This window comes from Akebia trifoliata, chromosome 5, assembly GCF_017979445.1.
Source record: "Akebia trifoliata isolate Shusen 1 chromosome 5, ASM1797944v1, whole genome shotgun sequence".
NCBI classification, from domain to species: Eukaryota; Viridiplantae; Streptophyta; class Magnoliopsida; order Ranunculales; family Lardizabalaceae; genus Akebia; species Akebia trifoliata.
In genome coordinates, this window is record NC_141379.1 from 32,187,263 (window position 1) to 32,199,347 (window position 12,085).

A 12,085-nucleotide genomic window follows, 5' to 3' on the forward strand; every position below is an offset into this window, starting at 1 on the left:
TCTAGGTGTTAAAGCATGAAAATGACAGATTTTATGGATGAAATATCAAGGTTTTTGGCTTGAGGTTGAAGAGAAGGGCATTAATGTCAGTTCCATTAGTTTCTAATAAAACCTAGGTCAAGTGGTGCATGTCATCAGTTTGCAAACATGGGTATGGGGGCATGTCTATATGACCTTTTTAACAAGGGGTCATTATTAAGAAAATATAAAAATAATATTTGAGGGGGGGACGTGGTAAGGGCACATAATCGTAGATCTTTTTCATCAAGATACACAGAAAAAGGATATGTGATTCTGTGCCCTTGACACGACAGTCACGTGCCCTTTTTTACTATATTCAACACTAATTGAGAAATCATTCATTGATTTGTCGATTAAAACACATAGTTCCTTATTTGGGGAATTACCAACTTTTAGAAAAATTCAGAAAGTTAATGACTGTGATTGTAAAAATGGTTTTAGGATTGGATCACTAATCAGATTGACTTGGACCAGTTCAAACCGTTTTGATAAATCTATATTTTATAGATAATAATCATCCAAGGCATAAAAATCATTTATACTTGTATGGACAAAACAACCAAATCAATCTATGATTGAACTTGGCTTACTTTTTTGAAAAATCAGCTGAGTTGAATTGATTTTTGGATGATGTATTGAAGGAGCTGATACTTTTAAAATTATGGATCCGATTTGGATTGAAATCGTAGATCCGATACAAATTTGGATTGAATTCAGATGTACCCCAATAATTCATTCCAAAAAAATTCCGATTCGAATATATTTTAATATTTTTTAAGGGATCGACTAGTTGCACACCACCAATCACCAATTGCACACCATCACTTAAAAAATCCCCACTCCATTTGGATGTTTACATTCCAAAAAAACAAAAATAGAAAAAATATTGCACTCATTTTTTTCCTCAATCATGTCCATATAAATTATTGTCGTTTCAATTATTTTGTGCATAGTCTAATCTATTTTCAAAACATCACAAATCCCTTGTAATTGCCATGTATCTGGATTGATAAACTAAGGAAGATTGATTTTGACAATTTTAAAGCTATTGTGATGCTTAAGAAACTCGTTGGAATCCAAGTTGACACTTCAAGCTTATCAATGATCAAAGCATTTCAAAAAGAATATTCAAGTATCAATTTCTAAACAAAGCTTAAATATAAATTGAAAAACCAATACCTTCAATTGATGCCAAAGAGAACATGAGCAAAATCACAAGAAAATAGAGCACTAACGTAGAAAAACTGTGGGAAGATGAACATATCCCTAAATCATAAGATTACCATAATGAAGTACTATTAGTAGGTTAAAATCAAGATTTAAAAAAAAAAAAAAACATTTTTTCATATGTTAGAGTGCAACCAACAACTGTGCAACCAGTCTATCCCTTTTTTTATTCTAAATTTCATATAAATACATATAGATAACATGTTTAAGTCTTTTTGGTTCCCCTCTATATTAGTTGTTAAAAGTGATTTTTTTTTTTTAATTTTTAATTTTTAAAAAATTTTGAACGTTGATATTTTGAAAACAAGGCATGTGTCCGAATCAGACCAGTTTCAGATTAAGGATGAAATGTAACGAATCGGATTTGATTCGCCTTTTCATTAATCCGATCAAATTGGATTGGATACATGTTTAAAAAATTTCGGATATGAGCATTAATTCCTCAAGGGCCACCCACGAGAGTGCACCTTTACTTACCTGGTGCGTGTAATGTGTGGGCGTTGCACATGCCCCGAGACTAGTCCTTGGACAAGACCATGGTTTATGGACTAGGCAAAACCCAAATACAGGCCCAGTCCATTGTCTTCAGGGATGCCTGGTTATCAAAAAAAAAACTTAGATTAGTATTGGAGTGGTACTTATCCGGCATTGAACCGATCGATTGCTAGCCCTAGATCAGATGGATATAATCCTTTTTATGACAATTTAGGTTGATCACTAATTGAATGGTATAAGATCATTCCATAATTGTATTATTTTTTTTTTAAACAGATCATCAAGGGGTGGCTTCTAAAAATGGTCCTGATTGGTTCATGCACTTGATAAACATGGAAAGTTTTTATTCCCTAAAGAAGAAGATAGAGAAGAATATTCCTTATTTCATGGAGGAATAATGCACGAAAGAATATTGTCTATTTATGATGTATTTTTGCTGTTCCTATGTGATACAGAGTTTGATGTAACCTCAGCAAAACACCTTCCATAACATTCTTTTGGGCCCACTGACCCTACAAAACAGATTTTGAATCACATCTGTTTATCTTGCAAACCAAAAGTCTTGTTAGTTTGATAATTTATTTATAGCCATTAGATTTGAGAAATCAGTTTTTGGTACTCGAATTATTGGTGGGTAATCAACGATGAAACTGATTTGGGGGTCTGTAGGGCCACATAGAGTACAGCCAAATATCAAGTACTCGATGGGTCCACAAAGTGTGTTGGAGGCATAGGGATGACATCAAGGTTCGGTACTATAGTGATACATCAAATTTGCGCTCGCTAGACCGTAGCAGTTAACCTGATTTTATTTCCATTTTAGGATTTCAACCGTCTTCCTCGATAGTCGTGCCACAAATATTTTGCCCTTTTAGTTCTAACGTTTTCAACGAAGTTACGAAAATAACCTCATCTATTACCATATAGACAAGACATAGCCCTATTGAAATGACTAATATACCCTCAGATTGCTCTAAACATCCAAAATAATGAATTATTTTAGATTAGTGGAATTTTTTATTCTTTTTTTTTTTAAATATATAATTATCTTACTGTAATGTGAGTATGCGACGAGATGGGCTGGCAATGAAATCTGACCTGAATTTGGTGATGCATTATGTGTGGGCTCAAAACGAGATCAACCGTTAATCATGGGAGTAATCAATGGCTTAAAGATCTTTATAACAAGAAGTCAAAGTTATAACAGCCATCATAGAAGAAATATTAAAAGAATAATGATGAAGTGACCTCAAGGTTGTACCTCATATCGCACATCCCTAACGGGAAAGTGTGTAAGAACCATAGATGCTTTTCATTGAGATCTTGCACACTTCCACGTCAAGGATGTGCAATATGAGGTACAATCCCAAGTTCATTGTAGCACAATTCATATTAAAATTTTAAAACCATTTCTCATATTTGACAAAATAGTTTATATCAATTTATTGGTTATTATTAGTACAATAATGCAAGCAATGCTGATGTAACCTACCACTCATTTGATGTATCATCGTAGTCGTCGTCATCGTTATCATTTAAATTCTTAAATCATGTCTTGTATTATTGTAAATATATTCATATAGGCACTATCTACCTCAATTTATGCTCTTTGAGTGAAATATTACTAATACCTTACACCTAATAAGCCCTCTAACATTCAAGGCAAATGATTAATAAATCAAGATCATCAAAATGATTGAGAGGATTCCAACATTTAATTAAAACAATATTAAGTTGAAGGTCTTAAAAAAATGGAAGATTTAAAAAAAATTGTGGATGGAGATGAGAAAAAAAAAAGAGAGATGAACTCAATTTAATCATAGAAGACTTGGCTCTAGATAGAGCAAAATGAGTAAAATAATTCAATTTGTGATAAATCTTTGGGTTAAGGATTTGTTATTATAGGGAGTGTATTTCGATAATTTAATGGTGAGATAGGATTAGGTCTGATCTATTCCTTTCTCCTCATTCTACATTTTTAATTTTTAAATTTTAATTTTAGTTGATCTTCTTGACCACTGCATCAATAAAATTCGTTATCAATAATAATAATAATAATAAAAGGATTTGTTAGTATGCATACTCAGCTATCATTTTCGCCATAATAGCAATTTAGATTAATCTCTAAGAGGGTATTATGGTCACTAAAAGGGTAATTATGTCCATAAAAAATCTAGTAATGTACCACTAAATTCTTTTTAAGGATAAGGGACGAAAGAGACAAAAAGCAGTTATGAACTTCTTTAAAAGGCAGCCCGCGCATTTCTGCCTTCTTTACGTCTTCCCCACAAACTCAATCTCTCTCTCTGTCTCTCATTTCTTCTTCTTTCGACCACAACTCGTTCTTCGTTAAATCTTTAAGTAATCGATCGAACCAATTTATTATCCATCGATCGGTAGATACGTATTGAGGTTTTTAGTTCTCTTTAAGGTTTCATTTCTTTTTATAACATCTCCGTCTCTTTTGTCTCTCTGTCTTATAATTTTTATTGCTGTTCTTCTCAATTTATTTTCTGTTTCTGATTTTCTTTTGGAGGGTTTTCGTCTGGCTTTGATCATTGGGTGAAGTAGATTTTTAAAATGTTCATTTTATGAATTTTCTGGTATTTTCCATGTAGTGCTATGAATCGGATCGTTTTTTAGGCATTTAGATTATTGGAAAAGGTTTGTGATATGGGTTTTCTAGGATTTTGATTTCGAAAGATCAATTTTTGTTTGTTTGGGTACAGTGTGGGTTTTAAATATCTTAATCATTCTGAGGCCAATATCAGAACAAAATTTGGAATTTGGGCCAAAAACATAAAATAACTGTCAAGGTTTTAATAGTGATTTCGAAGACAAAGGTAGGTTTTTTTGTGCCTTTTCTTGTTGGATTTGTTTTCCAATTTGATGGGTTTTCCTGTGCGTATTCATGCGTGAAATTTGTAGTAAATTGTTGGTTTGAATTTGTTGGTGATGGTGAAATTTTGAGAACTTGAGTTGTTTTGGTCTCTCTAGTGTATCAAACCAATTGTCATTGGTTTGGATTTTCTGATTCATTAGCAGTTGAGTTTCTCTATTGTTTGGTGTTTTCAAGTTTGGGTTCTCTCTTATTGTTTCTCACAAAAATGGATTTGAAGACTGGTGAGGAAGATAAAAAAGTCGAGACATCAGAGAATTCAAATGTCGGAGAGAGAAGCTTGGGCTCAAAGGGGAAGGGTGTTGGAAACATTAGTAACAAAGATATGTTTATCAGAGCAGATAAGATTGATTTGAAAAGCTTAGATCATCAATTGGAGAAACACCTCAGTAGGGTCTGGTCGAGGGTCAAGGAGGCTCAAAGGGCAAAGGAAGAATGGGAGATCGATTTGTCTAAATTGGATATAAGGAATGTTATTGCTCGTGGGACTTACGGTATTGTCTATCGAGGTGTTTATGACGGCAACGATGTTGCAGGTGGTTACATCTTCTTCCCTTCTCCATTTACATTTAATGGATTGAAATTAGTGTTGACTTTACATGTTTAAATCTTAATCTGAGATGGCATTAAACATATTGGCATGAAATATTTCGGTTGTATTTATGAGTTCTATGCAAGAAAGTTTAATGTTAGGTGTTGCACGAAAGTTTATATGCCATTTAAAATATTTATGAGTTCTATGAATTTTTTTTTATAGTCAGTTGATTTTATGTGAACATGATCTCCCCAGAGTATATTCACTAATTATCAGCCCATGTTGACATTTCTTGCCTTACTAGAAGTGATTTACAAGTTGAACAAATTCTACACATTTACTTTATCATTAGTTTGAACTTCACATTCGATAGGTTAAAAGATTTAGAAAGGTCTGTTTTTGTGTGAGAATGATCCCTTTGATTTCTCAACCCATGCACACCCATACATTGAGCATGTCAAAAGGTATGTGTCAACCTATCCCAACCCATAGACACCCATATATTTATGTGTATGTGTGTGTCACCGAGAGTCAATGCTTCTAGTGCCAGCTAGTTTCTTTCCAGTACTTATCTATAAGATTGAATCTTGGGTCCAACATATGTGAAACATCTGAAATGAAGTTGGGAGTATGTGAGAAGTTTCATAATTTTTCAGTTTCTCTTTTTCTTAGTTGAGGAGTTTTAATGTAGATTACTATTGTACTTGTTTTTATGTTCCTATCATTATATTGTGAATCTGTTTTGGGGAATAGTTTGGTACATCTGAAAGCTAACACAACAGCTGTTTTAGCACAGTTTAATCACATTAGTGATGGTGGTCCACCTTCAAGACATGTACAAGGTACTGCTTGACGAAAGCTTCTTTTAGCCCCATATCCCAGGGCCACTTCATCGTGGTTGCATGCTGTTGCAGTATTGGAGTATTGAAGTATCCTGTAGTTTTCTTTAATCCCTTTTTATCTTCTTTTCACTTGTACATTTAACCCTTCTTGACCAGCCACAGCTACCTAAATTATGCTTTTAGAAATGTATTCTGGATAAATAGAATGACCCAACTTGTCCTCCACGTCATGAGGGAAGTGCCACTGCCAAAACAGGGTTGCCGCCCATATGTTGGATCCATTATCTAACAATGCCATCAGGCACATCTGTTGCCTAAGGACACCAATACACATGCGTAGTTGTATCACCACACTTAAAATTTCCTACTGGCTAAGGTCACCATCACGTATACCTCCAATCTCTTAAGGCGTCATCACACTTTACCATGAGAGAGCCATTGTCATGTCTTGGAGATGCCATCTTCATCATCAGAACAAGCCCACTAGGGCACCATTGGCATGAATAAACCTGCGAGGGCACCATCACCGTGGCCCTGCCTGTGCCCAAGTGTGTCATCATGGCCAAGTTCTTCACTTAGAGGTGTTAACATAATAAAGGCCCTCTCTAAAAGGATGAAATACTATCACAATTGAACATAACATCTCGAAGGTACCACTGGGTTGGGCCTTACTGTTGCATGAATGGCTGTCCCACATGCTTTGGTTAGAGACCACAAACAGACCTTTGGAATAAGAGGCCATTCAAAGTTTAGAGATTGTTACTGGCAACTATAATACCACGTTACACCCCATGTCGCACACGGGGTCAAAAGAAGATTGTAGCATTGTTTGTGTCTCGTTGAAGGAGCTTGCTTGGTTTGTGATTCACACTCACCAGCCCACTAATGGTGCTTTTGTCGAGATTCAAAGAACCGTGCCTCCCTCGTCTGTCATATGCAAAATCACATGTGATATGGATGGCGCTACCTGGTGATGACAATGAGCAGAGCAGACGAGTGTCAAGAGTCAGAAAGAAATTCTACTTAAACCACACCTTTCCCTTTCAATGATGAATTCCTCCAAGCCCTTGGACTAACTGTCAGAAAGGATGTTACTAAACCACTCCTCCCTTTCAATGATGAATGCCACCAAGTTCTTGGACTAACTCCTGATCCACACATCTTGTGCCCCTTGATTGTGCTCATCTCCTTGGATTCTTCCTTTCAGACCTGCCTTGGACCAACTCTTTCAGAAAGAGGTATTACTTAGCCACTCCTCTCTCTTTCAATGATGAATGCCAGTAAGTCCTTGGACTAACTCCTGATCCACATGTCTTGTGTCCCTTGCATGAGCTTGTCTCCTTGAACTCTTCTCTTCAGACCTGAATCAAATTTTTTTGCCGTCGCCTCTTCCCCTACATGGTATGGCCCAGTGAGTAGCCAAGATATTTTATGGAATGGGTTCAGGGTACTTTTTTCTCAGTTCTATCCCATAGAATCACACTTCCCAACCCAACAAAACCAAAAAAATAACCTGTACTCCATTCCCTAAAATATCGGAGAATTTGGAACACAAGTCAAGGGTGAGAAATGATCTATAACTAAGAGCAAGTGACTTTCTAACATTTTTTTTTATTGTTCTCTTTCTTTCCCAAATACTTATATGTTTCTTTGTGGTATGTCACTTACAGAAAATGTTGGGATGTTGGAGGCTACAGATTAAATGGAACAAAAAGCATAATATACACTTGTACAATAATTTTTATGTTAAAAAGGACATTAATTCTTAAAATTTGCATACAGCTTTATAAGTTCATCTAAATTGTATCTTCTCTTTTTGAATCGAGTTTGTTTTGATGTCAAAGGAAGTTGTTCCACTCACATTTTAAATGATTAGTTAATACAACAATGTATATATTTCCATTAAAGTTCTCATCGTAGTGTTATTTTTGATACTATAGTGAAGCTTTTGGATTGGGGAGAGGATGGTGTTGCAACAACCGCTGAAATTTCTGCCATTCGGGCATCATTTCGTCAAGAGGTTGCTGTTTGGCATAAGCTTGACCATCCAAATGTTACAAAGGTAAACCATCTTTTCGAATACATTGTGTGTATTTGCACGTGAGTGTATATGTTACTTTTAACTTCTTATATCCTTCAAATCCTTAAGATTGATGGAAGCCAAAACGATGAGGATATACGACTGAGAGAATTTGGTTTCCACTGTTTACACATTTTCATCCTATCTCATTTGTACTCACATTTTTTTTTCTTGTTTATACCCTTGTACCGTACTTTGTTTTTTAAGACCACAATTGCATACTACGCATTTTATTTTTCCTTTTGACTTCTAAACCTGTGGGTGTGTAAGAAATATACATTCTCTGTTACAGTTTGTTGGAGCATCAATGGGGACTTCAAATCTAAAGGTTCCTTCAAATAATATTTCAAATGACATCCGTGATTCTTTTCCTTCTAGAGCATGTTGTGTTGTTGTAGAGTACCTTTCAGGTGGGACATTAAAGCAATTCTTAATAAGAAACAGGAAAAAAAAGCTTTCCTTTAAGACTGTGATTCAACTTGCTTTGGACCTCTCTAGAGGGTTAGTGTTGGTATTTATTACTCTTGAATTTAGAAGTTCTATAATGGGCATTCAATTCTGAAATGTATGTTGCTCCTTTTCTATGCAGTTTAAACTATCTACATTCAATGAAGATTGTACATCGTGACGTTAAATCTGAAAATGTTCTGTTAGATGCTCATAGAACTCTAAAAATTGCTGATTTTGGTGTTGCTCGTGTTGAAGCTCAAAATCCAAGGGACATGACTGGTGAAACTGGTACCCCCGGTTACATGGCCCCTGAGGTATCCACACTTTTTGTGAAGTGTTGACAGCTTTTCTTGAGAATATATTTTTATTTAGCTTTATAATGAATTAGAGTTTTTTGATATTTTAAAGAAGGGTCTTGTTAACGTGTGCCCTTATTTTTATTTAGCTTTATAATGAATTAGAGTTTTTTGATATTTTAAAGAAGGGTCTTGTTAACGTGTGCCCTAAGGGCACACGTTAAACTGCAATAAATACACTATGAAAATTGGATATTGTACCGAATGAGAGAAAGCGGAGTTGAATTGGTTTGACACCAAATATTGGATCCCACAAATGCCCTCACCTTTACATTTAAACTTAACTAATCAGGTTCATGTTGGCAAAAACCAATGAACTCTCGAATCACGTTGATTAGTTTTCAAAGTTACAAAAATATCCTTTTTAACTATGTAATATTCAAAAATCCTTTATTAGTGTTTTAAATTGCAGAATAAACCCTTTTGATACATGTGTGTTTGCACATGACACCTTCTAGTGAACCATAACTAGACTACTATTACTGGAAAAGATTCAATATTTTTTGTTACATCTAAGTTCTAATAATGAAGTACTATACTGTAGGTCATTGATGGTAAACCATACGATCGAAAATGTGATGTGTATAGCTTTGGTATATGTTTATGGGAAATCTACTGTTGTGACATGCCTTACCCTGGACTTACCTTCGCCGATGTCACATCTGGAGTGGTTAAACAGGTTAGTATTTTTTATTATTATGTTTCAACCATCAGATTCTCAAATTATTATTACATTCATGCTGAACTGACAAATTGGAAATTCTGGATAGTCTGCTATGCTCAGATCATCCATAATCCACATGTTTTAGAATCTAAATATTTGATTTGAGCAATCCAGCATGATGTCACACATTTTCCCACTTAATAGATATGTAGTTTGGCTTGGGTTTATAAAAATAAGTTAGTGACCACAATTTATGGCTCATAAATGCATCTAAGAAACCTAGTCTTGTCTTGGAAATCCAATGACCGATTTTTATTTTTTATTTTTTATTTTTGTTGTAATGGGTTCATTAATTAGGTTGATCCATATGTACTATTATTGTGCAACTGCAAATTCCATATTAGATTGAATTTTATTTTCAGCCAATCTATCAGATTTCAATTTGCAAACACATGCGAATTTGTAGAAGCAGAACGAATGTGGTTGTTGTTGTTGCATTTCAATCTTAGTAGAATTAATGTTAGCATGATAATTGATGTTAACTTTTTCACGGGTCTTCGACAGATTTTACGTCCAGAAATCCCGAGATGTTGCCCGAGCTCATTAGCAAACATTATGCGAAGATGTTGGGATGAGGACAAGGGAAAACGCCCTGACATGGCTGAGGTGGTGAGGTTGTTAGAGGCAATCGATACAAGCAAGGGAGGAGGCATGATACCTGATGATGAGGCTAATGGGTGTTTCTGTTTCACTACAGCTCGTCGTCCTTAATTTCTTATTTCAATTACCTCATTCTGTGTTGAAATAGGCATATAGGTCTGGAATCTGTTTTTTTTTATTTTTTATTTTAAAGAAGAAGAAAAAGAAGAATTGCTAGGTTCTAGGTAGTCTAACATTGCTCATGAATGAAAACCTGTTAATTATTTCGAAGAATCTATAATGGCATTCTAAAGCTCATACATTATGAAAGATAAAATTAATATCATGTTCCAGTAGTACAAAGTGTTGTTGTTTGTTGCATGAATTTGCCCAAAAGTTTTACCTTAAGAGTCCCAAAAATCTTACGTTGTTCTTGAACAAGATGGATATCTTGACAAAATAGATTATTTGATATGGAACATGCAGGCTACTGATGCTATGGACCTGACCTTGGTCATCATTTATAGACCAATGGAAAATGACAAAATGAACAAGATTTAAAGGTGGTTTGCCTCGCAAAGTTTTCTGGTACCCTGGTTCAGAAAAAAATAAATAACTGAGATGGCTTTTCCATATTTTGAATATTTCATTGGAGTTTGATAAAACTTGTCCGAAGCAACTTGGTTTCTTTAACTTTTGATAAAAATATATTTTTAATGATTTAAATATTTCTTTTCCAAATAAAATTTGATTTTGTAATTGAACATCTTCTAATCCACCATATTTTATAAAGAAACTTAATTTTTTTTTTTATATAAATGTATATTTATAATTATAATTATAATTCTAAATCAAGTAAAATGATTTATCTCATTCGAGACGAGTCAGCCCAAATCAACTTGATATCAATGGATGACAAGATGAGTCAAAATATCAAGTTTTAAAACCATCTAATGATAACAATGGTTATGGTGATATGGGTGGTGACGAGGACGAGGGCAGTCAGGTCATTTTCTAGTACCAAGGTTTGTGTGTGTGTGTGTGGCAGGGGGAGGGGGGTGGTTATGTTGTTAATTTGAAAAATGAGAAACGTGTTGGGGGTTAACTTTTGGGTGGTAGCTTGATAGTCAATTTCCTAAAGTTTTAGAATCTTAGTGATCACATATAATATTTTTGATTTACCAAAAATACCTTCTTTGTTTTTCTCATCTTCTTCACATACTTTAGTTTTCCCATGACAACTGCAATCAATTCTAAGGATTGTTTATTGTTAATGAAGAATGGAGAATGATATACTCTTAATTTTGAACATTTAAATGTATTTTTTCGATAATTTACAACAACAAAATGAAGAACCAAGTTAAGATTCTAATTTTATTTTATTTTTTCTGAAGATTAGGTAGTAACTTTTGATTTGAGCATTCGTTTTGCATCTATGGTATGTGATACCTCGCTTTAGATAGGGTTCTTGCCCATTAGAGGGATCAAATGCGGGTTGTGCTCTTATAGTTATTTGTATGGTATTTATAAAAAATGTATTGATTTATTCGGAATGTTAGGGGAGGGTTTAATCCCAGACCCCCATTTTCCATCCGAAAGACGAACAAGTTGCCCCCACCCAATCGTCCCTTTTGACTGCCAATCTGTCCAGCAGATCTGGCTCATTCGACGCAACTCATCCGCCTGGGGTAGTAATTGGACTACTTCACAGTTTTGGCTTATCTTTTTGTTGCATTGATGCTTACAAACTAGCTCCGAGTATTTCGAGAAGATTTTTCCAACATCAAAATAGAAAAAATATTTAAAAATAATAAAAAACATATTTGGATCACACTTATAGTGTCAAGTTCAACATTTTATTTTCAAGTTTGACAATA

The 12,085-nt window shown here is 34.5% G+C and overlaps 1 protein-coding gene across 1 annotated transcript; it reads left to right on the plus strand.

The window, feature by feature from the left end:
• The first annotated feature begins 4,012 nt into the window (after positions 1-4,012).
• LOC147402258 (serine/threonine-protein kinase 52-like) lies at positions 4,013-10,554 on the plus strand. Its single transcript, XM_086443867.1, has 6 exons — positions 4,013-5,178; positions 7,960-8,081; positions 8,392-8,600; positions 8,689-8,863; positions 9,450-9,584; positions 10,134-10,554. Exons 1-6 carry the CDS (start codon positions 4,851-4,853, stop codon positions 10,338-10,340), a joined length of 1,176 nt encoding a protein of 391 aa, XP_086299993.1. The 5' UTR covers positions 4,013-4,850; the 3' UTR covers positions 10,341-10,554.
• Positions 10,555-12,085: the final 1,531 nt, after the last annotated feature.